The sequence below is a fragment of the Mobula hypostoma genome, chromosome 9 (assembly GCF_963921235.1).
Source record: "Mobula hypostoma chromosome 9, sMobHyp1.1, whole genome shotgun sequence".
NCBI classification, from domain to species: domain Eukaryota; kingdom Metazoa; phylum Chordata; class Chondrichthyes; order Myliobatiformes; family Myliobatidae; genus Mobula; species Mobula hypostoma.
The window spans coordinates 125,863,124-125,888,257 of record NC_086105.1 but is presented as its reverse complement, the minus strand read 5'-3'; the positions used below and the strand labels follow the sequence as shown (position 1 = coordinate 125,888,257).

At 43.4% G+C, this 25,134-nt stretch overlaps 1 protein-coding gene across 2 annotated transcripts in view; it reads left to right on the top strand.

The window, feature by feature from the left end:
* abcc1 (ATP binding cassette subfamily C member 1 (ABCC1 blood group)) overlaps positions 1 to 25,134 on the top strand; it is a 120,744-nt gene that overhangs the window by 37,331 nt on the left and 58,279 nt on the right. For both annotated transcript variants that reach the window (XM_063059071.1, XM_063059070.1), the window contains exons 11-12: positions 7,504 to 7,596; positions 19,033 to 19,236. In XM_063059071.1, coding sequence (XP_062915141.1) covers positions 7,504 to 7,596; positions 19,033 to 19,236 — 297 coding nt within the window. The remainder of the gene's footprint in view (positions 1 to 7,503; positions 7,597 to 19,032; positions 19,237 to 25,134) is intronic.

Below are 25,134 nucleotides of genomic sequence, written 5' to 3'. Positions count from 1 at the left end.
GTATGCAATGTGCAATCATTTATAATAATTTTTAATAAATAGAGCAGTCAGTGTAATATAGAATACACTCAAGTCAGTGTGAGTTCATCAGTCTATGATGGCCTGGTGGAAGAAGCTGGCCTGGAGCCTGTTGGTCCTGGCTTTTATGCTGCGGTACCGCTTCCTGGGTGGTAGCAGCTGGAATAGATTGTGGTTGGGGTGACTTGCGCCCCCAATGAATCTTCGGGCCCCTTTTTCACACTTGTCTTTGTAAATGTCCTGAATCATGGAAAGTTCACAACTACAGATGCACTAGGCTGTCCACACCACTCTCTGCAGAATCCTGTGATTAAGGGGGGTACAGTTCTCATATCAGGCAGTGATACAGCCAGTCAGGATGCTCTCAGTTGTGCCCCTGTAGAAAGTTCTTAAGATTTGGGGCCCATACCAAACTTCCTCAACCGTCTCAGGTGAAGGAGGCACTATTGTGCCTTTCTCACCACACAGCTGGTGTGCGCAGACCACGCGAGATGCAACTGAAAAGTGCGGTATTGATCAACGGTGAATGATTCGGTAGTGTTGATGTTCCGAAGATTATAAAGTCAAGTCAAGTCACTTTTTATTGTTATTTCAACCATGACTATTGGTACACTGAGAAAAACTACACTGAACTACGTAAGAAAAAACACTAAAACTACACTAGACTACAGTCCTATCCAGAACTGCACAAAGTGCATAAAACAGTGCAGGCATTACAATAAATAATAAATGAGACAGTAGGCACAGTAGAGGGCAGTAGGTTGGTGTCAAGCCAGGCTCTGGATATTGAGGAGTCTGATGGCTTGGGGGAAGAAACTGTTACATAGTCTGGTCGTGAGACCCCGAATGCTTCGGTGCCTTTTTCCAGATGGCAGGCGGGAGAAGAGTTTATATGAGGGGTGCGTGGGGTCCTTCATAATGCTGTTTGCTTTGCGGATACAGCGTGTGGTGTAAATGTCTGTAATGGCGGGAAGAGGGACCCCGATTATTTTCTCAGCTGACCTCACTATCTGCTGCAGGGTCTTGCGATCTGAGATGGTGCAATTTCTGAACCAGGCTGTGATGCAGCTGCTCAGAATGCTTTCAATGCAACCTCTGTAGAATGTGGTGAGGATGGGGGTGGGAGATGGACTTTTCTCAGCCTTCGCAGAAAGTAGAGATGCTGCTGGGCTTTCTTTGCTATGGAGCTGGTGTTGAGGGACCAGTTGAAATTCTCCGCCAGGTGAACACCAGGAAATCTGGTGTTCTTAACGACCCCTACGGAGGAGTCGTTGATGTTCAGCGGAGAGTGGTTGCTCTGTGTTCTCCTGAAGTCAACAACCATCTCTTTTGTTTTGTTTACATTCAGAGACAGATTGTTGGCTCTGCACCAGTCTGTTAGCCGCTGCACCTCCTCTCTGTATGCTGACTCATCGTTCTTGCAGATGAGACCCACCACGGTCGTGTCATCAGCGAACTTGATGATGTGGTTCGAGCTGTGTGTTGCAGCACAGTCGCGGGTCAGCAGAATGAACAGCAGTGGGAGTGGACTGAGCACACAGCCCTGGGGGGCCCCCATGCTCAGTGTGATGGTGTTGGAGATGCTGCTTCTAATCTAGACTGACTGAGGTCTCCAAGTCAGGAAGTCTAGGATCCAGTTGCAGAGGGAGGTGTTCAGGCCCAGCAGGCTCAGCTTTCCAATCAGTTTCTGAAGAATGATTGGGTTGAATGCTGAACTGAAGTCTATGAACAGCAATCGAACATGGGTGTGTCTTTTTTTGTCCAGGTGGGTTAAGGCCAGGTGGAGGGTAATGGTAATGGCATCGTCTGTTGAACGGTTGGGACGGTACGCAAACTGCTAGAGGCCAAATACAAGTGATTGAAGGTATTTGAATACAGGAGCAAGGAAATGTTTTTTTGTATTTGCATTGGGCCTTGACGAAACCACATCTGGAGAATTGTGTGCAGTTTTTATCTCCTCGCATACAAAAAGGATTCACTAGATTGGTTCCAGGAATAGCGAGGTTGCCATATAAGTGATTGAATATCATTCACAAAAGTTTTGAAGAATGAATCATCTCATTGAAAATGCATTAAGTTCTTAAATGGCATAACAGGCCAGATACAGGAAGAGTCCTTGGTTTGAGACTTGAACTGAGGACGGATTATCAGAGTAAGTAATAAGCTGCCTTGAACTGAAATGAGAAGACCTGATGAAGGGTCTCGGCTTGGAATGTCAACTGTTTGTTCCCATGCATAAATGCTGCCTGACCTGCTGAGATCCTCCAGCACATTGTGTGTGTGTATCGTTGTGGATTTCTAGTATCTTCAGTACCTTTCGAGTCCAAGAGATTTCTCCAGTCATGGTAGTGAAACTTAGAAATCATCTATACATGGAGAGTCAGTTGCGTTCATTTAAAAAAAAAGTCAATGGATTTCAAGGCACTAAGGCTTTTGGAAAATAAGGGATATTCCTGTGATCGAAGATTAGCCATAATCTAAAGAACTGAATGACATGCTGCTGTTTCTGATGTTATTGGTTCTTGGTGTGGATCCTTTGTATAAGGAGACTGGAGTACAAGCACAGAGAATAGGTATATTTTTTTCACTCTCCAAGGGTAGTGACTTTTGAATGTTACCCAATAGGACTGTGGAGGCTTAGTTGCTGATTATAATTCAGGCTCAGATCAATAGAGTTTTTTGATATTAATGGAACTGATGGATTTAGTGTAGGAACATAGTACTGAAGTTAAAGATGAGCCATGATCCCATTGAGTAATTCAAGATTCACATACATTTATTACCAAAAAATGTATAAGTTATACAACCATGAGATTTGCTTGCTCACAGGTAGCCACAAAGCAAGAAACCTGGAAGAACTCAATTTAAAAGAAATTAAAAATAAAAGACCAACACTCGGTGTGCAAGAGAAAGAAAAAAAAATACAAATCATGCAAACAAGTGAAGTGGAGAAGCAGCATTCCAAACCAAAATTAAGTCCTCCGATCTGCAGCTTGGAGTAGACGCAAAGCCTCTCTTCTCAGTTCATCATATTATCAGGCATGGAGCAGAGCAGCTAGGACAGTCTTCATAGCCTCAGCGCTATTGAAGTGACCATGGAGAACGAGAAAAATCAGCTTTTGTCTCAGATCCTGACACCCTATCTTTTCCATCTATCTGGCCAGCCTTAAAATTGACCAAACAACGGAACAACAAAAGGCTCCAATACCCTAGAGAGATGGATGAAGGTCATGGGGACCAAGCAAAATCGGCTCTCGCCTCTGATCTGGGCCAGCATTTAAATTGTCTAAACAGCATATGGTACCTCACATTAGGAAGAATGCAGGAGACACATTGGGCCAAATTGTCTCCTTGTGTTCTTAGCACTAACATACAGGGTGACAGATCTGGTGCTAGAATGTGCTATTAGGCTGGAAGGTGTCTTTGGCCAGTATAGACATGATTGGCTGAATTGCTACTAATTATTTTGTGGATAATGAAAATAAGAAGAGAGATGATGTGGTATTATGTTGTATCTGAAGATAGTGATGGAGGAAAGGGGAAGCAATTTCTTGACTGAAGGATGGATTGGGAAGACTGCCACGTGTTGCAGAGCAAAGATAAACGGAGGGTAGTACTCATTCTTGCTTCTCTGTAGGTCATTTAATCCAGATTTTGTTCTGTATCTATGTCTGAGGGAATGATTTTCTTGGAGCTACTGAATTGTATCTTTCTCCATGCGTGTTCTACTTGGAATATGTCAAACATTTTGTTATTACTTGGGCAGTAGAGTTATTGTTATCATGCCCTGATATGTTTTTGCTAGAGTCTCCAATTTGTTTGCTGCATATTTTGATTCTTGCCTGCTCTCAGAAAATTATTCTCCATTGAATTCATACTTGCTTTTAGTGGTGTGTTCTTTTAAAATGGGTCTATGGGTGACCTGTTAGAACATTTATGGGAAGAGTAGAAAGCAGGACTGCCAACTTTTCATGAAACCTAATGATAACATTTAATTTGGGAAGTAAAAGTTCTCTTGGTCTCTCTTTGGCTACATTGGAATGAGATTTGGACTGTATCCAAACTTGTACTAAAAACTGATTTGTTAAAACCTTGTAACAGGTTTGCTAGTACAGGGGTCCCCAACCTTTTTTGCACTGCGGACCGGTTTAATATTGACAATATTCTTGCGGACCGGCCGACCCCGGGGTGGGGGGAGGCGGCGGGTAGGGTTGCCAATGGACAAGAGTAGCAGTCAAATATGTTGTGTTTACCTTGAGAAAGACTACAATGACCATGAACCCTTGCGTGCGGGCAACAGTGCGCATGTGTGCGTTGCTCATGCGTGTACGTGCCTACTTTTTTTCTACAAATCGTTTTTAGTAATTCTGCTCACGGGAGGTGGGGGGGGGGGGATGTTAATCACGACCGGAATATATGTGATAAGTGGCTAATACACTCAATTTTGTTTCTAAAAGGGTTTGTCTAATCAATTTAATATTAAACACACAGCGCATATTTTCCTCACATGATTATAGTGATAAGTCAATTATCTGGGGAGCTTGAAGGAAGTGTTGAATGAACTTCCAGTAGAAGTGGTAGAGGGAGGTTTGATATTATCATTTAAAGAAAAATTGGATAGGTATACGGGCAGGAAAGGAATGGAGGGTTATGGGCTGAGTGCAAGTCGGCGGGACTAGGTGAGAGTAGCGTTTGGCACAGACTAGAAGGGGAGAGATGGCCTGTTTCCGTGCTGTAATTGTTATATGGTTATATAAGTCAATAGCATCATAACAAAGGGTCTCGGCCTGAAACGTCGACTGTACCTCTTCCGAGAGGTGCTGCCTGGCCTGCTGCGTTCACCAGCAATTTTGATGTGTGTTGGGTGATAACATTTAAAGTAATGTTTGGATATTAAACACACAGCACATATTTTCCCCAGATGAACATATAAAATCATTGCAACACACCAATATTGCTGAATCAGTGGGAGCTCTGGCCTTGTTTCCCTGCAACAAGATGGTCCTATTGAGGGGTGATGGGAGACAGCGATACTTGAAGGTGGTTCATTATGTCCAGTCTATTCCGCTATTTAGTTTTCGTTGCATTCATTGCAGAGATATGTTGGAAATGGAAGCAACGTTTTCAGTGCTTTCGTGGCTATCTCAGGATATTTAGCCTTGACTTTGATCCAGAATGCCAGCAGAAATGTTATGTCAAACATACTTTTCAGCCCGGCGTCATTTGCAAGCTCGTGGAGTTGATCTCCTTCCGGCGGGGACATGGATGACGCATGGGTCATGACCTCGCGTGCCTTCAAGCTCAACAGTGCGTGACAGGGAATGAGGAAAGGTGCAGCTGACTCATATCGCCAAATCATATCGTTTCCTCGCGGCCCGGTAGTGCATGCTTTGCGGCCTGGTACTGGTCCGCGGCCCGGTGATGGGGGACCGCTGTGCTAGTAGATGCTGGAAATACAAAAGAAAAGTCAAAGTAAAATGTATTATTGGATTTCATGTATGTCACCACATACAACCCTGAGATTCTTTTTCTGCGGGCATATTTAGCAAATGTATAGGATGAATAGTATCTGTAAACAGGAGCAATGGACAACAAACTGCAAATGCATATATAAATAAACAGCAATAAATAACGAGCATGAAATACAAAGATAAAATAGTCCTTAATTTATTGTAGCTATCCCTTTTTGTTCAAGAGCTTGATGATTGAGGGTTATTAGCTGTTCTTGAAACTAGTGGTGTGAGTCCTGAGGCACTGGGACCCTCTACCTGATAGCAGTAGCAAAAAAAGCATGGCCTGTCTGGTAAGGATCTTCGACAACCGATACTGCTTTCCTATGGCAACGTTTCCTGTAGATATGTTCAATGGTTGGGACGGTTTTACCTGTGGTGTACTGGGCCAAATCCACTACCTTTTGTAGGATTTTCTACTCAAAGGCATTGGTATTCTCATGCCAGGCCATAATGTAGCCAATCAGCACACTATCCACCACACATTTGCATAGAAATTTGCCTATGTTTTGATGACATGCCGAACCTCCGCAGACTTTTGAGGAAGTAGAGGTATTTTGCAATTGTATTTGTTTCATGGGGCCAGGACAGGTTTTCTGAGATAAAACAGAGAATGCTGAGGAAAAACCCAGCATGTCAAACAGATCTGTAAAAAGAGAAACAATTAATTTTTCAGGTCCTAGACCCTTTGTTAGAACTGAAAAGAGAGAAGTGGGTTGGACTAGATAGCAAAGAAAGTGGGGCAGGGTGATGGGAGGAAAAATTGTTTCACTGACCCTATGTAACGGGTTTTTCAGTATTTTTTTTTCATTTTTTTTTGTCAGTTATGTTTTGTACAGACTTTTACTAGTCCTGATATTATAGGTTTCAATAGCTCAATAGATACATTTAATGTCAGAGAAATGTATACAATATACATCTTGAAATTCCTTTTCTTTGCAAGTATCCATGAAAACCGAGGAGTGCCCCAAAGAATGAATGGCAGTTAAATGTTAGAACCCCAAGGCCCCCACCCAGCCTTCCCCTCCCCTGCAACAGCAAGGCAGTGACCCACCCCACCAGCAAAAAAAGCATCAGTGCCCTCCACCGAGCACTCAAGTGTGCTGCAAGCATCAATAAAGACAGACTTGCAGTACTCCAAAGACGACTAGTTCACCCGGTAATTTGACATACTACAGCCTTTCTCTCTCCGTAATAAGGGAAAAAGAGGTGTCCCCATTTCACAGCGAGAGGGGAGACATAACAAAAGTCTGTTGCGTGGCTTTTATCAAGGTCTGCGCCCAGAGAGTCGGCACCAGAATGGCACAGCTCTCTGGACACAGAGCCCACGACAGTTAATATGCTGCTGTCAGTGTTCCGTGTTCTCCCACGACACTTCACCAGTGTACAATCAGCCCGTCTCCAGAGCCCTGAAAATCCGGCATCCTGAAGGTGTGCTAGTTTTCCAGGCCACGTCCTTGGGATATTAAAAAGTGGCTGGTCGTGAGGCCCTGAGAGCATTCCCATTCCTGCAAAGAACCGAAGTCAGAGTGTAACTTCAGGTCAGGGTCTTCCGCAGAACCTTGAAAAGTAAAATAAGAGATATCAAAGATGGAGATCGAGCTGTTTCTGAAGATGGAATTGTAGTTTAGCACCATTATAACTTCGCCCTGCCCCTCCAAAGTTCTTAAGTCATCTATGATGAAATTACTCTTAAACTAGCAAGCTATAATTACTTTTAAAAGGAGATATCTTTGTTTTGCTTAATTTATGCTTGGGGACGTAGGTTGGAAGTTACTTCAGGGTCTATGTCTTGTTGAAGTATCACCTGCTGTTTTGTTTAAAAGCCTAATGCATTTTATTCTGGTATTATCATCTTGGCATAGATCTAGCTGCACTAAGTTAGTCTGCATATAATGATTATTATATTCTCAATGTGTTATTTAATGAAGACTTGTAATTTTTAGCAAGTGTGTAAATATTTTTACACGTTTAGAATCTAGGTCCCTCAGTGCTAGCTGGTGTAGCTGTCATGATCCTATTGGTCCCCCTAAATGGAGTGATTGCAATGAAGATGAAAAACTTCCAGGTATGTTGATCTTTTGATTATGTCAGTATTTATCTACATAAATTTATGTATTGTATTGTTTGTATTACTCCTGCATTTTGCAAGATAAACTAGTAAATGACAGAATGGAAGCCAACTTGAAATATAACAAACTTCTTTATTTATACAGATGCCCAATGTGTTTTTGAATTCATGTCCTCAAAAATGTGGTAACTTTGAAATGCTTTTATTTAAATAAGTCAAAAGTAACAACAGTTTGAGGCTTCTTTCCTGTTTCTCAAAAATGTATCAATTTGGCATCTGTTCCAGTATTGTACTTTACAGGCTTTTGTAGGTCTGTTAGTCATTGCCTGGTTATGGTGAACCAACTCTAAATGTATTGTAAGAAATGTGAAGTGTGGACAGTCCATTGTCATTGTTTCAGTGTACGGTGATACAGAGCCTGATCTACGGTACTTCCAGAAAATGTGGACTTGTGTGTCTTTTTAATATTCTATTTGTTTTCTAGTATAATGCAAATAATCACCATAGAACTGCGTCATATTGATAGCATAATTGGACTTAATGGTTTTCATGAGTAGTGTAAAGGAATATGTGTACTTGGCAAACTTACATTTGCAGTTGCATCACCAAAGAAAGCCATTTACTGGCACACATATCCTGAAATATTAGTACTTGTTTGCTCTCTTAGTGTATATTACTGGGTTGCGGGATGTAGGAAGGCAGGGAGACCAACGGTATCCCTGACAACTACAACTGCGAGAAGTACATCCAGCTGCAGCTTCTAACCCCCCTCCCCCCCGCCAAACCACATTAAGGAGTTGGATGAACTCCACATCATTCGGGAGGCTGAAGGGGTGATAGATAGGATATATAGCGAGGTAGTTACACCCAAGGTGCAGGACACAGGAAACTGGGTGACGTGAAGGGGAAAGGGGTTAAGGAGCCTGTGTAGAGCCTGTGGCCAACCCCTCAACAGATATATCCCTTTAGATACTGAGGAAAGTGACATTGTTCGGGTCTCTGGCACTGAGTCTGCATCTGTGACTCACAAGGAAAGGGGCAAAAAGAGGCACATTGTGGTATAGAGGACTTGTTAGTTTGGGAAACGGACAGGAGGCTGTATGGGTGAGAACAAGATTCCTGAATGGTATGTTACCTCCTGGATGCCAGGGTCTGGGATATCTTGTTTCAAGTCCTCAGAATTCTTAGGTGGGAGTGTGAACAGCCAGGAGCTGTGATCCATGTAGGTGGGAAGATGGGACTTGTACAGAAGGGACGGTTTGCACCTGACCTAGAGGGGACTAATATCCTAGCAGGAAGGTTTATGAATGCTGCAAGGTGGGGTTTAAATGAGAGTTGCAGGGGGGTGGGAGCTAGAGTGCCAGAACAGTTAGTGGAGAGGTTGTGGAGGCAGATGTTGGTAAGACCTCAGACAAAGTTAGGAATCAAAAGGTTGAGCATGGTGCAACAAATTCAAAAAGGGTGAATACAGGACTGTAAGTGTTGTATCTGAATGGGTGCAGTATATGGAACAAGGTAGATAGATGAACTTGCAGCACAGTGCAGACTGGCAGGTATGATGTTGTAGGCATCACTGAATAATGGCTGAAAGGTTATAGCTGGGAGCTTCCTTTATCATTCGAAGGAGCTGACATAGGGTCAAAAAGTGTTGAATCGTGGCCAGAGCTAAGGAACTGTAAGGATAAAAAGACCCCCCTCCCCCCCAAATAGTAATAAGAATGTGGTTAACAAATTAAAATGGGAGATAGAAAATGCATGCTAAAGGACAATGTTACAATAGCCATGGGAGACTTAAATATGCAAGTATTGGGAAAATATGCTGGATTATAGGAGCGTGAATCTCTAGAGTGTTTGCAAGATGACTTTTTAGAGCAGCTCGTGGTTGAGCCCATGAAGGGATGAGCTATTCTGGATTGGATGTTGCAAAATGAACCAGAGTTGATTAGAGATTTTAAAGTAAAACAACCCTTAGGGGCAAGTGATCATAATATAATCGAATTCACCCTGAAATTTGAGAAGGAGAAGTTAAAGTCAGATGTATCAGTATTACAGTGGAAATTACAGAGGCATGAGAGAGGAGTTGGCCAGAATTGATTGTAAAAGAACACTGCCAGGGATGGCTGCAGAGCAGCAATGGCTGGTGTTAGGGATCTGGTGCTGCAGCCTGATGACCTACTGCTTATTAGGGAAAGTGAAGAGGTGATAGACAGGAGCTACGGGGAGGTAGTCATTCCTAAGCTACAGGGGTCAGAAAACTGGGTGACTGTCAGGAGAGGGAAGGAAAATGCCTGGATAGTGGAGAGCACACCTGTGGCTGCCCCCCTCAGCAACAAATATCTTGTTCTGGATGCTGTTGAGGGGGATGACCTGACAGGGGACGCTCACAGTGACCAGGTCTCTGGCACTGAGCCTGGCGCTGTTGTGCAGGAGGGAAGGAGGGAGAAGAGGAATGCAGTAGTCAGGGGATTCCATAGTCGGGGAACAGACTGGAGATTCTGTGAGCTTGATAGAGATACCCGCATGGTGTGTTGCCTCCCAGGTGCCAGGGTACGGGATGTCTCGGATCGGGTCCAGAGTATTCTGAAGGGAGAGGGCGAGCAGCCAGTCGTCTTGGTACATGTTGGTACCAATGACATAGATAGGATAAGGGAGGAGGTCCTGAAGAGAGATTTCCGGGAGTTAGGAAGGAAGCTGAGAAGCAGGACCTCCAGGGTAGTAATCTCGGGATTGCTACCTGTGCCACGTGCTAGCGAGGGCAAGAATAGTAGGATCAGGTAGGTGAATGCGTAGCTGGAGATTGGTGCAGGGGTCAGGGCTTCAGATTCGTGGATCATTGGGATCTCTTCTGGGAGAAGTGTGACCTGTTCAAAATGGACAAGTTACACCTGAATCCGAAGGGGACCAATATCCTGGCGGGAAGGTTTAATGGAGCTGTTAGGGAGGGTTTAAACGAATTTGGCAGGGGGATGGGAACTGGAATGACAGCGGTGGAAGGGGAAAAGAGAAATAAATCTAAGATAGTGAGCAGTAAAGATGACAGGAAAGACAGGCAGGTGATGGGGCAAATTTGTAGCCATTGGAATGAGTTGCAGTGCAATAAAGTTGCAGTGAAATCAAAGCGAAAAGTACCAAATACTGGTCTTAAGGTGTTATACTTAAATGCACGCAGCATAAGAAATAAGGTGGATGATCTTGTCGTACAGCTACAGGTTAGCAGGTATGATATTGTGGCCATCACTGAAACGTGGCTAAAGGATGCATTTCTCTGGGAACTGAACATCCAAGGATACACGGTGTATCGGAAGGATAGGAAGGTAGGCAGAGGGGGAGGCGTGGCTTTATTGGTAAGAAATGATATTAAATCATTAGAAAGAGGTGACATAGGATCAGAAGGTGTAGAATCTTTATGGGTTGAGCTAAGAAATCTCAGGGGTAAAAGGACCCTGATGGCAGTTATTTACAGGCCTCCAAACAGCTGCAGTGATGTGGACTACAAATTACAACAGGAAATAGAAAAGGCTTGTCAGAAGGGCAGTGTTATGATAATTGTGGGGGATTTTAACATGCGAGTGGATTGGAAAAATCAGGTCGGCACTGGATCTCAAGAGAGAGAATTTGTAGAATGTCTGCGAGAAGAATATTACATTGGAAATTACAGAGGCATGAGAGAGGAGTTGGCCAGAATTGATTGATTCAGGATCAGTTCCTGTGGATTGGAGGGTGGCTAATGTTGTCCCTCTCCAAGAAGGGAAGAAGAGAGAAAACAGGGAATTATAGACTGGTTAGCTTGACGTTGGTGGTGGGAAAGATGCTGGAGTCAATTATAAAAGATGAAATTACAACACATCTGGATAGCAGTAACAGAATCGGTCCAAGTCAGCGTGGACTTACGAAGGGGAAATTGTGCTTGACCAATCCTCTGGAATTTTTTGAGGATGTAACTCTGAAAATGGACAAGGGAGAGCCAGTGGATGTAGTGTACCTGGACTTTCAGAAAGCCTTTGATAAAGTCCCACATAGGAGATTAGTGGGCAAAATTAGGGCACATGGTATTGGGGGCAGAGTACTGACATGGATTGAAAATTGGCTGGCTTACAGAAAACAGAGTAGCGGTTAACGGGTCCCTTTCAGAATGGCAGGCGGTGACCAATGGGGTACCGCAGTGTTCAGTGCTGGGACCGCAGCTGCTTACAATATATATTAATGATTTAGATGAGGGAATTAAAAGTAACATTAGCAAATTTGCCAATGACACAAAGCTGGGTGGCAGTGTGAAATGTGAGGAGGATGTTATGAGAATGCAGGGTGACTTGGACAGGCTGGATGAGTGGGCAGATGCAGTTTGTAAGAACAGGAAGGCAAATTATTATCTAAATGGAGTCAAGTTAGGAAAAGGGGAAGCACAACGAGATCTAGGTGTTCTTGTACATCAGTCACTGAAAGCAAGCATGCAAGTACAGCAGACAGTGAAGAAAGCTAATGGCATGTGGCCATCATAACAAGGGGAATTGAGTACAAGAGCAAAGAGGTCCTTCTGCAGCTGTACAGGGCCCTAGTGAGACTACACCTGGAGTACTGTGTGCAGTTTTGGTCTCCAAATTTGAGGAAGGACATTCTTGCTATTGAGGGAGTGCAGCGTAGGTTCACAAGGTTAATCCCCGGGATGGCAGGACTGTCATATGTTGAAAGATTGGAGCGACTGGGCTTGTATAGTCTGGAATTTAGAAGGCTGAGAGGGGATCTTATTGAAACATATAAGATTATTAAGGGATTGGACACGCAGGAGGCAGCAAGCATGTTTCCGCTGTTGGGTGAGCCCAGAACCAGAGGCCACAGTTTTAAGAATAAAGGGTAGGCCATTTAGAACGGAGTTGAGGAAAAACTTTTTCACCCAGAGAGTGGTGGATATATGGAATGCTTTGCCCCAGAAGGCTGTGGAGGCCAAGTCTCTGGATGCTTTCAAGAAAGAGATGGATAGAGCTCTTAAAGATAGCGGAATCAATGGTTATGGGGATAAGGCAGGAACTGGATACTGATTGTGGATGATCAGCCATGATCACAGTGAATGGCGGTGCTGGCTGAAAGGGCCGAATGGCCTACTCCTGCACCTATTGTCTATTGTGATGGCTTTTTAGAACAGCTTGTTGTTGAGCCCACTAGGGGATCGGCTGTACTGGATTGGGTATTGTGTAATGAACCGGAGGTGATTAGAGAGATTGAGGTGAAGAAACCCTTAGGAGGCAGTGATCATAACATGATTGAGTTCACTGTCAAATTTGAAAAAGAGAAGCCGAAATCTGATGTGTGGGTATTTCAGTGGAGTAAAGGAAATTATAGTGGCATGAAAGAGGAACTGGCCAAAGTTGACTGGAAAGGGACACTGGCAGGAAGTACGGCAGAGCAGCGGTGGCTGGAGTTCATTCGAGAAGTGAGGAAGGTGCAAGACAGGTATATTTCAAAAAAGAAGAAAATTTCGATGGAAAAAAGATGCATCCGTGGCTGACAAGAAAAGTCAAAGCCAAAGTTAAAGCAAAGGAGAGGGCATACAAGGAAGCAAAAATTAGTGGGAAGACAGATGATTGGGAAGTTTTTAAAAGCTTACAAAAGGAAACTAAGAAGGTCATTAAGAGGGAAAAGATTAACTATGAAAGGAAGCTAGCAAATAATATCAAAGAGGATACCAAAAGCTTTTTCAAGTATATAAAGAGTAAAAGACGGGTGAGAGTAGATATAGGACCGATAGAAAATGATGCTAGAGAAATTGTAATGGGAGATAAGGAGATGGCGGAGGATCTGAACGAGTATTTTGCATCAGTCTTCACTGAGGAAGACACCAGCAGTATACCGGCCACTCAGTGGTGGCAGGGAAGAGAAGTGTGCGCAGTCACAATTACGACAGAGAAAGTACTCAGGAAGCTGAATAGTCTAAAGGTAGATAAATCTCCCGGACCAGATGGAATGCACCCTCGTGTTCTGAAGGAAGTAGCTGTGGAGATTGCAGAGGCATTAGCGATGATCTTTCAAAAGTCGATAGATTCTGGCATGGTTCCGGAGGACTGGAAGATTGCAAATGTCACTCCGCTATTTAAGAAGGGGGCAAGGAAGCAAAAAGGAAATTATAGACCTGTTAGCTTGACATCCGTGGTTGGGAAGTTGTTGGAGTCGATTGTCAAGGATGAGGTTACAGAGTACCTGGAGGCATATGATAAGATAGGCAGAACTCAGCATGGATTCCTTAAAGGAAAATCCTGCCTGACAAACCTATTACAATTTTTTGAGGAAATTACCAGTAGGCTAGACAAGGGAGATGCAGTGGATATTATATATTTGGATTTTCAGAAGGCCTTTGACAAAGCACCACACATGAGGCTACTTGACAAGATAAGGGCCCATGGAATTACGGGAAAGTTACATATGTGGATTGAGCGTTGGCTGATTGGCAGGAAACAGAGAGTGGGAATAAAGGGATCCTATTCTGGTTGGCTGCCATTTACCAGTGGTGTTCCACAGGGGTCCGTGTTGGGGCCGCTTCTTTGTACATTGTACATCAACGATTTGGATTATGGAATAGATGGCTTTGTGGCTAACTTTGCTGATGATACGAAGTTAGGTGGAAGGGCTGGTAGTGCTGAGGAAACAGTCTGCAGAGAGACTTGGATAGTTTGGAAGAATGGGCAAAGAAGTGGCAAATAAAATGCAATGTTGGAAAGTGTATGGTTATGCACTTTGGCAGAAGAAATAAATGGGCAGACTATTATTTAAATGGGGAAAGAATTCAAAGTTCTGAGATGCAACGGAACTTGGGAGTCCTCGTGCAGGATACCCTTAAGGTTAACCTCCAGGTTGAGTCAGTAGTGAAGAAGGCGAATGCAATGTTGGCATTCATTTCTAGAGGAACACAGTATAGGGGCAGGGATGTGATGTTGAGGCTCTATGAGGCGCTGGTGAGACCTCACTTGGAGTACCGTGGGCAGTTTTGGTCTCCTTATTTAAGAAAAGATGTACTGACGTTGGAGAGGGTACAGAGAAGATTCACTAGAATGATTCTGGGAATGAGAGGGTTAACATATGAGGAGCGTTTGTCTGCTCTTGGACTGTATTCCTTGGAGTTTAGAAGAATGAGGGGAGACCTCATAGAAACATTTCGAATGTTGAGTGGCATGGACAGAGTGGATGTGGCAAAGTTGTTTCTCATGATGGGGGAGTCTAGTACGAGTGGGCATGACTTAAGGATTGAAGGGCGCCCATTCAGAACAGAGATGCAAAGATATTTTTTTAGCCAGAGGGTGGTGAATCTATGGAATTTGTTGCCACGGGCGGCAGTGGAGGCCAAGTCATTGGGTGCATTTAAGGCAGAGATTGATAGTTATCTGAGCAGCCAGAGCATCAAAGGTTATGGTGAGAAGGCGGAGGAGTGGGACTAAATGGTAGAATGGATCAGCTCATGATAAAAATGGAGCAGACTCAATGGGCCGAATGGCCGACTTCTGCTCCTTTGTCTTATGGAATTTCTGGAAGTAATTCGGAAGGCACAGGGTATATATACCCAAAGAGGAAGAGGTATTCTAAAGGAAAGATGATGCAACAGTAGTTAACAAGAGAAGTCAAAGCCAATATAAAAGCCAAAGAGAGGGCATATATTGGAGCAAAAATTAGTTGGAAGTTAAAGGACTGGGAAGCTTTAAAAAACCCAATGGAAAGCAACTAGAAAGTCATTAAGAAGGGAAAGATGGAACATGAAAGTAAGCTAGCCAATAATATTAAAGAGAATACCAAAAGTTTCTTCAGATACATAAAGTGTAAAAGAGAGGCAAGAGTGGATATTGGACCTCTGGAAAACGATGCTGGAAAGGTAGTGACGGGGAACAAGAAGATGAAGAAAATAAGTATTTTGCATTAGTCTTCACTTTGGAAGTTCCAGGTGTCAGAAGTCATGAAGTGTGTGAAGTTACCATTAGCAGAGAGAAGGTTCTTGGGAAACTGAAAGGTCCGAAGTTAGTAAGTCACCTGGATCAGATGATGTACACCCCAGAGTTCTGAGAGAGGTGGCTGAAGAGATTGTCGAGGCATTAGTAATGATCTTTCAAGAATCATTAGATTCTGGAATGGTTCTCGAAGACTGGAAAATTGCAAATGTCACTCCATTCTTCAAGAATGGAGCGAGGCAGAAGAAAGGAAACTATAGGCCAGTTAGTCTGACCTCAGTGGTGTGGAAAATGTTGGAGTTGATTATTAAGTATGAGGTCTTGGGGTACTTGGTAAAATAGGCCATAGTCAGCATGGTTCCCTCAAGGGAAAATCTTGCCTGACAAATCTGTTGGAATTCTTTGAAGAGATAGCAAGCAGGATAGACAAAAGAGAATTGCTTGATGTCATGTACTTAGATTTTCAGAAGGCCTTTGACAAGGTGCCGCACATGAGGCTGCTTAACGTGGTATTACAGGAAAGATTCTATGATGGACAAAGCAGTAGTTGATTGGCAGGAGGAATAAGGGAGCCTTTTCAGGTTAGCTGCCAGTGACTAGTGGTGTTCCACAGGGGTCTATGTTGGGATTGATTCTTTTACTTCATGTCAATAATTTTGATGGAATTGATGGCTTTGTTGTAAAGTTTGCAGATGATATGAAGATAGGTGGAGGGACAGGTAGCTTTGAGGATGTAGAGAGGCTACAGAAGGACTTAGGCAGATTAGGAGAATGGGAAAGAAGTGGTAGATGGAATACAGTATTTGGAAGTGTATGATCATGCACTTTGGTAGAAGAAATGAAAGGATGACCATTTTCTGAATGGAGAGAAAATACAAAAAAAACAGAGGCGCAGAGGGACTTGGGAGTCCTTGTGCAGGATTCCCTAAAGGTTAATTTGCAGGTTGAGTCTGTGATGAGGAAGGCAAATGCAATGTTAGCATTCATTTCAAGAGGACTAGAATATAAAAGTGAGGTCTTTATAAAGCACTGGTGAGGTCTCACTTGGAGTATTGTGAGCAGTTTTGGGTCCCTTTTCTAGAAAGGATGTGCTGAAACTGGAGAAGGTTCAAAGGAGGTTCACGAAAATGATTTCCAGATTGAATGGCTTGTCATATGAAGAGTGTTTGATAGCCTTGGCCCTGTATTCACTAGAATTCAGAAGAATGAGTGGTGACCTATTGAATGGTGAAAGGCTTTGACAGAGTAGATGTAGAGAGGATGTTTCTTGCGGTGTAAGAGTCTAAGATCAAAGGACACAGCCTCAGAATAGAGGGGTATCGTTTTAGAACGGAGATGAGGAGGAGTTTCTTTAGCCAGAGAGTGGTGAATCTGTGGAATTCTTTGCTACAGGCAGCTGTGGAGGCCAGGTCTTTATATATATTTAAGACAGAGGCTGATAGATTCTTGATTGGTCAGGGCATGAAGTGATATGGGGAGAAGGCAGGAGATTGGGGCTGAGGAAAATTGGATCAGCTAAGATGAAGTGGTGGAGCAGACTTGAAGGGCCAAATGGCCTAGTTCTGCTCCTATATCTTATGGTTTTATTTGTACTCTAATAGAAACTATAGAAAAACTACAGCACAGAAACAGGCCTTTTGGCCCTTCTTGGCTGTGCCGAACCATTTTCTGCCTAGTCCCACTGACCTGCACAGGGGCATATCCCTCCATACACCTCCCATCCATGTATCTGTCCAATTTATTCTTAAATGTTAAAAAAGAACCCGCATTTACCTCCTCGTCTACAGCTCATTGCATACTCCCACCACTCTCTGTGTGAAGAAGCCCCCCCTAATGTTCCCTTTAAACTTTTCCCCCTTCACCCTTAACCCATGTCCTCTGGTTTTTTTTTTCTCCCCTTGCTTCAGTGGAAAAAGCCTGCTTGCATTCACTCTATCTATACCCATCATAATTTTATATACCTCTATCAAATCTCCCCTCATTCTTCTATGCTCCAGGGAATAAAGTCCTAACCTATTCAACCTTTCTCTGTAACTGAGTTTCTCAAGTCCCGGCAACATCCTTGTAAACCTTCTCTGCACTCTTTCAACCTTACTTATATCCTTCCTGTAATTTGGTGACCAAAACTGAACACAATACTCTAGATTCGGCCTCACCAATGCCTTATACAACCTCATCATAACATTCCAGCTCTTATACTCAATACTTTAATAAAGGCCAATGTACCAAAAGCTCTCTTTACGACCCTATCTACCTGTGACGCCACTTTTAGAGAACTTTGTATCTGTATTCCCGGATCCCTCTGTTCTACTGCACTCCTCAGTGCCTTACCATTAACCCTGTATGTTCTCCCTTGGTTTGTCCTTCCAACGTGCAATACCTCACACTTGTCTGTATTAAACTCCATCTGCCATTTTTCAGCCCATTTTTCCAGCTGGTCCAAGTCCCTCTGCAGGCTCTGAAAACCTTCCTCACTGTCTATACTACACCTCCAATCTTTGTATCATCAGCAAATTTGCTGATCCAATTTACCACATCATCATCCAGATCATTGATATAGATGACAAATAACAATGGACCCAGCACTGATCCCTGTGGCACACCACTAGTCACAGGCCTCCACTCAGAGAAGCAATTCTCTACTACCACTCTTTGGCTTCTTCCATTGAGCCAATGTCTAATCCAATTTACCACCTCTCCATGTATACCGAGCGACTGAATTTTCCTAACTAACCTCCTATGCGGGACCTTGTCAAAGGCCTTACTGAAGTCCATGTAGACAATTTCCACTGCCTTCCCTTCATCCACTTTCCTGGTAACCTCCTCGAAAAACTCCAATAGATTGGTCAAACATGATCTACCACGCACAAAGCCATGTTGACTGTCCCTAGTAAGTCCCTGTCTATTCAAATGCTTGTAGATTCTGTCTCTTAGTACTCCCTCCAATAACTTACCTACTACCAATGTTAAACTTACCGGCCTACAATTTCCCGGATTACTTTTTGATCCTTTTTTAAACAACGGAACAACATGAGCCACTCTCCAATCCTCCGGCACCTCACCTGCAGACGGCGGCATTTTAAATACTTCTGCTAGGGCCCCTGCAATTTCAACACTAGTCTCCTTCAAGGTCCGAGGGAACACCCTGTCAGGTCCCGGAGATTCCTCAAGACAGCAAGCACCTCCTCCTTTTCAATCTGCACAGTTTCCATGATCTCACTACTTGATCCCCTTAATTCCATAGACTTCATGCCAGTTTCCTTAGTAAATACAGACGCAGATAATTAAGTTAACTCTCCTGCTGCCAGCATGCTTGAGACCCTTGCATATTGCAGTTTATGAAAGCATGCTTCGGTTCCAAGTCTAAATGTGAGGAACACATTAGGAATATTATTATGACCTTACTGTCTGAACTAGTTTGAATTGTTTTGATGGTTCCATTATGTGAAGAAAAAGAAGTTGTATTGTTACTCTGATTAAAAATTACATCTTTTAAAAAAAAATTCAGGTGACACAGATGAAGGAAAAGGATAACCGTATCAAATTGATGAATGAAATTCTAAATGGAATAAAAGTAATAAAATTGTATGCCTGGGAGCTTGCATTTAAAAGGAAGATACTGCATATTAGAGAGAAGGAGCTTGAAGTACTAAAAAGTGCTGTCTATCTCTCAGCTGTGTCTACATTCACTTGGGTCTGTGCACCATTTCTGGTAAGTGAGATGCAGTATGTGGATTGTGAAAAATCCAATCTGAAAGATTTATATTAATTATTATTATTTTTTTGCTATTGTAAATTGGTCACAAATAGCCTTCAATAAATGAGCTCAACTCTGGATTGCCAGCATCTGCAGAATCTCTTGTGTTTTTATCCAGAAACATAAAAGAACACCTTCAGCACAATACAGGCCCTTCGGCCCACAAAGTTGTGCTGAGCATGTCCCTACCTTGGAAATTACTAGGGTTACCCATAGCCCTCTATTTTTCTAAGTTCTATCTACCTGTCCAAAAGTCTCTTAAAAGACCCTATTGTATCTGCCTCCACCACCGTTGCCAGCAGCCCATTCCACCTCCTCACCAGTTAATGCGTTTTTAAAAAAAAAAACACACACTTACCCATAAGACCATAAGACAAAGAAGCAGAAGTAGGCCATTCGGCCCGTCGAGTCTGCTCCGCCATTTTATCATGAGCTGATTCATTTTCTCCTATTTAGTCCCCTCCCCTGCCTTCTCACCATAACCTTTGATGCCCTGGCTACTCAGATACCTATCAATCTCTGCCTTAAATACACCCAACGACTTGGCCTTCACTGCTGCCCGTGGCAACAAATTCCATAGATTCACCACCCTCTGACTAAAAAAATTTCTTCGCATTTCTGTTCTGAAAGGGCGCCCTTCAATCCTTAAGTCATGCCCTCTCGTACTAGACTCCCCCATCATGGGAAACAACTTTGCCACATCCACTCTGTCCATGCCTTTTAACATTCGAAATGTTTCTGAGGTCTCCCCTCATTCTTCTAAACTCCAAGGAATACAGTCCAAGAGCAGACAAACGTTCCTCATATGTTAACCCTCTCATTCCCAGAATCATTCTAGTGAATCTTCTCTGTACCCTCTCCAACATCAGCACATCCTTTCTTAAATAAGGAGACCAAAACTGCCCACAGTACTCCAAGTGAGGTCTCACCAGCACCTTATAGAGCCTCAACATCACATCCCTGCTCCTATACTCTATTCCTGTAGAAATGAATGCCAACATTGCATTCGCCTTCTTCACTACTGACTCAACCTGGAGGTTAACTTTAAGGGTATCCTGTACGAGGACTTCCAAGTCCCGTTGCATCTCAGAACTTTGAATTCTTTCCCCATTTAAATAATAGTCTGCCCGTTTATTTCTTCTGCCAAAGTGCATAACCATACACTTTCCAACATTGTACTTCATTTGCCACTTCTCTGCCCATTCTTCCAATCTATCCAAGTCTCTCTGCAGACTCTCCGTTTCCTCAGCACTACCAGCCCCTCCACCTATCTTCATATCGTCAGCAAACTTAGCCACAAAGCCACCTATTCCATAATCTAAATCATTGATGTACAATGTAAAAAGAAGCGGCCCCAACACTGATCCCTGTGGAACACCACTGGTAACCGGGCAGCCAACCAGAATAGGATCCCTTTATTCCCACTCTCTGTTTCCTGCCAATCAGCCAACGCTCTATCCACGTATGTAACTTTATCGTAATTTCATGGGCTCTTGTTAAGTAGCCTCATGTGTGGCACCTTGTCAAAGGCCTTCTGAAAATCCAAATATACAACATCCACTGCATCTCCCTTGTCTATCCTACTGGTAATTTCCTCAAAAAATTGTAATAGGTTTGTCAGGCAGGATTTTCCTTTAAGGAATCCATGCTGAGTTCTGCCTGTCTTGTCATATGCCTCCAGGTACTCTGTAACCACATCCTTGACAATCGACTCCAACAACTTCCCAACCACGGATGTCAAGCTAACAGGTCTATAATTTCCTTTTTGCTTCCTTGCCCCCTTCTTAAATAGCGGAGTGACATTTGCAATCTTCCAGTCCTCCGGAACCATGCCAGAATCTATTGACTTTTGAAAGATCATTGCTAATGCCTCTGCAATCTCCACAGCTACTTCCTTCAAAACATGAGGGTGCATTCCATCTGGTCCAGGAGATTTATCTACCTTTAGCCTATTCAGCTTCCTGAGTACTTTCTCTGTCGTAATTGTGACTGCGCACACTTCTCTTCCCTGCCACCCTTGAGTGTCCGGTATACTGCTGATGTCTTCCTCAGTGAAGACTGATGCAAAATACTTGTTCAGTTCCTCTGCCATCTCCTCATCTCCCATTACAATTTCTCCAGCATCATTTTCTATCGGTCCTATATCTACTCTCACCTGTCTTTTACTCTTTATATACTTGAAAAAGCTTTCAGTATCCTTTTTGATATTATTTGCTCGATTCCTTTCATAGTTAATCTTTTCCCTCTTAATGACCTTCTTGGTTTCCTTTTGTAAGGTTTTAAAAACTTCCCAATCCTCTCTCTCCCCACTAATTTTTGCTTCCTTGTATGCCCTCTCTTTTGCTTTAACTTTGGCTTTGACTTCGCTTGTCAACCACGTTTGCATCCTTTTTCCACTTGAAAATTTCTTCTTTTTTGGAATATACCTGTCTTGCACATTCCTCATTTCTCGCATAAACTCCAGCCACTGCTGCTCTGGTGTCTTTCCCACCAGTGTCCCTTTCCAGTCAACTTTGGCCAGTTCCTCTCTCACGCCACTGTAATTTCCTTTACTCCACTGAAATACCGACACATCAGATTTCGGCTTCTCTTTTTCTAATTTCACAGTGAACTCAATCATGTTATGATCACTGCCTCCTAAGGGTTCCTTCACCTCAATCTCTGCAATCACCTCCGGTTCATTACACAATACTCAATCCAGTACGGCCGATCTCCTAGTAGGCTCAACAACAAGCTGTTCTAAAAAGCCATCTTGCAGACATTCTGCAAATTGTCTCTCGAGATCCAGTGCTGACCTGATTTTTCCCAATCTACTCGCATGTTAAAATCCCCCACAATTATCATAACACTGCCCTTCTGACAAGCCTTTTCTATTTCCAGTTGTAATTTGTAGTCCACATCCCTGCAGCTGTTTGGAGGCCTGTAAATAACTGCCATCAGGGTCCTTTTACCCCTGCTATTTCTTAGCTCAACCCATAAAGATTCTGCACCTTCCGATCCTATATCACCTCTTTCTAATGATTTAATATCATTTCTTACCAATAAAGCCACGCCTCCCCCTCTGCCTACCTTCCTATCCTTCTGATGCACTGTGTATCCTTGGACGTTCAGCTCCCAGAGACATGCATCATTTAGCCAGGTCTCAGTGATGGCCACAATATCGTACCTGCCAATCTGTAGCTGTACAATAAGATCATCCACCTTATTCCTTATGCTGCGTGCATTTAAGTACAACACCTTAAGACCAGTATTTGATACTTCTTGCTTTGATTTCACTGCAACTTTATTGCATTGCAACTCATCCCAATGGCTACAAATTTGCCCCATCATCTGCCTGTCTTTCCTGACATCTTTACTGCTCACTATCTTAGATTTATTTCTGTTTTCCCCTTCCTCCGCTCTATCATTCCGGTTCCCATCCCCCTGCCAAATTAGTTTAAACCCTCCCTAACAACTCTATTAAACTTTAAACTACCCCTGACATCTCCGCTGTACCTACTCCCAAGCACCTTAAACCTGTGCTCGCTTGTGGTAGTCATTTCAGCCCTGAGGAAAAAGCCTCTGACTAGCCACACGATCAATGCCTCTCATCATCTTATACACTTCTATCAGGTTACCTCTCATCCTCCGTCCCTCCAAGGAAGAAAGGCCGAGTTCAGTCAACCTGTTTTCATAAGACATGCTCCCCAATCCAGGCAACATCCTTGTAAACACAAAATATTCTGTAGATGCTGGGGTCAAAGCAACACCTACAACATGCTGGAGGAACTCAGCAGGTCGGGCAGCATCCGTGGAAACAAACAGTCAATGTTTCGTGCTGAGACCCTTTGTCAGGGAAACGAACAGTCAATCTTTCGGGCCGAGACCCTTCGTCAGGCAGAAATATCATTGTAAATATCCTCTGCACCCTTTCTGTGGTTTCCACATCCTTCCTGTAGTGAGGTGACCAGAACTGAGCACAGTACTCCAAGTGGGGTCTGACCAGGGTCCTTTATAGCTGCAACATTACCTCTCGGCTCCTAAATTCAATTCCACGATTGATGAAGGCCAGTACACCATATGCCTTAACCACAGAGTCAACCTACACAGCTGCTTTGAGCGTCCTATGGACTCGGACCCCAAGATCCCTCTGGTCCTCCACACTGCCAAGAATCTTACCATTTATACTATATTCTGCCATCATATTTGACCTACCAAAATGAACCACTTCACACTTATCTGGATTGAACTCCATCTGCCACTTCTCAGCCCAGTTTTGCATCCTATCATCCCGCTGTAACCTCTGACAGCCCTCTACACTACCCACAGCACCCCCAACCTTTATGTCATCAGCAAACTTACTAACCCATCCCTTCACTTCCTCATCCAGGTCATTTATAAAAATCATGAAGAGTAAGGGTCCCAGAACAGATCTCTGAGGCACACCACTGGTCACTGACTTCCATGCAGAATATGACCCGTCTACAACCACTCTTTGCCTTCTGTGGGCAAGTCGGTTCTGGATCCGCAAAGCAATGTCCCCTTGGATCCCATGTCTCCTTACTTTCTCAATAAGCCTTGCATGGGGTACCTTATCAAATGCCTTGCTGAAATCCATATATACTACATCTACTGCTCTTTCTTCATCAACGTGTTTAGTCACATCCTCAAAAAATTCAATCAGGCTCGTAAGGTGCGATCTTCCCTTGACAAAAGCATGCTGACTATTCCTAATCATAATATATGTCTCTAGATGTTCATAAATCCTGCCTCTCAGGATCTTCTCCGTTAACTTATCAACCACTGAAGTAAGACTCATTGGTCTATAATTTCCTGGGCTATCTCTACTCCCTTTCTTGAATAAGGGGACAACATCCGCCACCCTCCAATCCTCCAGAACCTCTCCCGTCCCCATTGTTAATGCAAAGATCATCGCCAGAGGCTCAGCAGTCTCCTCCCTCGCCTCCCACAGTAGCTTGGGGTACATCTCATCTGGTCCTGGCAATTTATCCAACTTGATACTTTCCAAAAGCTCCAGCACATCCTCTTTCTTAATATCGCAATGTTCAAGCTTTTCAGTTTGTTGCAAGTCATCACTGCGATCACCATGAGCCTTTTCCATAGTGAATACTGAAGTAAAGTATTCATTAAGTACCTCTGCCATTTCCTCTGGTTCTATACACACTTTCCCACTGTCACACTTGATAGGTCCTATTCTTTCACGTCTTATCCTCTTGCTCTTCACATACTTGCAGAATGCCTTGGTGTTTTCCTTAATCCTGCCCGCCAAGGCCTTTTCATGGCCTCTTCTGGCTCTCCTAATTTCCTCCTTAAGCTCCTTCCTGTTAGCCTTATAATCTTCTAGATCTCTAACATTACCTAGCTCTCTGAACCTTTTGTAAACTTTTCTTTTCTTCTTGACTAGATTTATTACAGCCTTTGTACGCCATGGTTCCTGTACCCTACTATAACTTCCCTGTCTCATTGGAACGTACCTATGCAGAACTCCACACAAATATCCCCTGAACATTTGCCACATTTCTTCCGTACTTTTCCCTGAGAATATCTGTTCCCAATTTCAGCTTCCAAGTCCCTTGCTGATGGCTTCATAATTCCCTTTACTCCAATTAAACGCTTTTCTAACTTGTCTGTTTCTATCTCTCTCCAATGCTATTGTAAAGGAGATAGAATTATGATCACTATCCCCAAAATGCTCTCCCACTGAGAGATCTGACATCTGACCAGCTTCATTTCCAATACCAAATCAAGTACAGTCTTTCCTCTTGTAGGCTTATCTACATATTGTGTCAAGAAACCTTCCTGAACAAACGTAACAAACTCCACCCCACCTGAACCCCTTGCTCTAGGGAGATG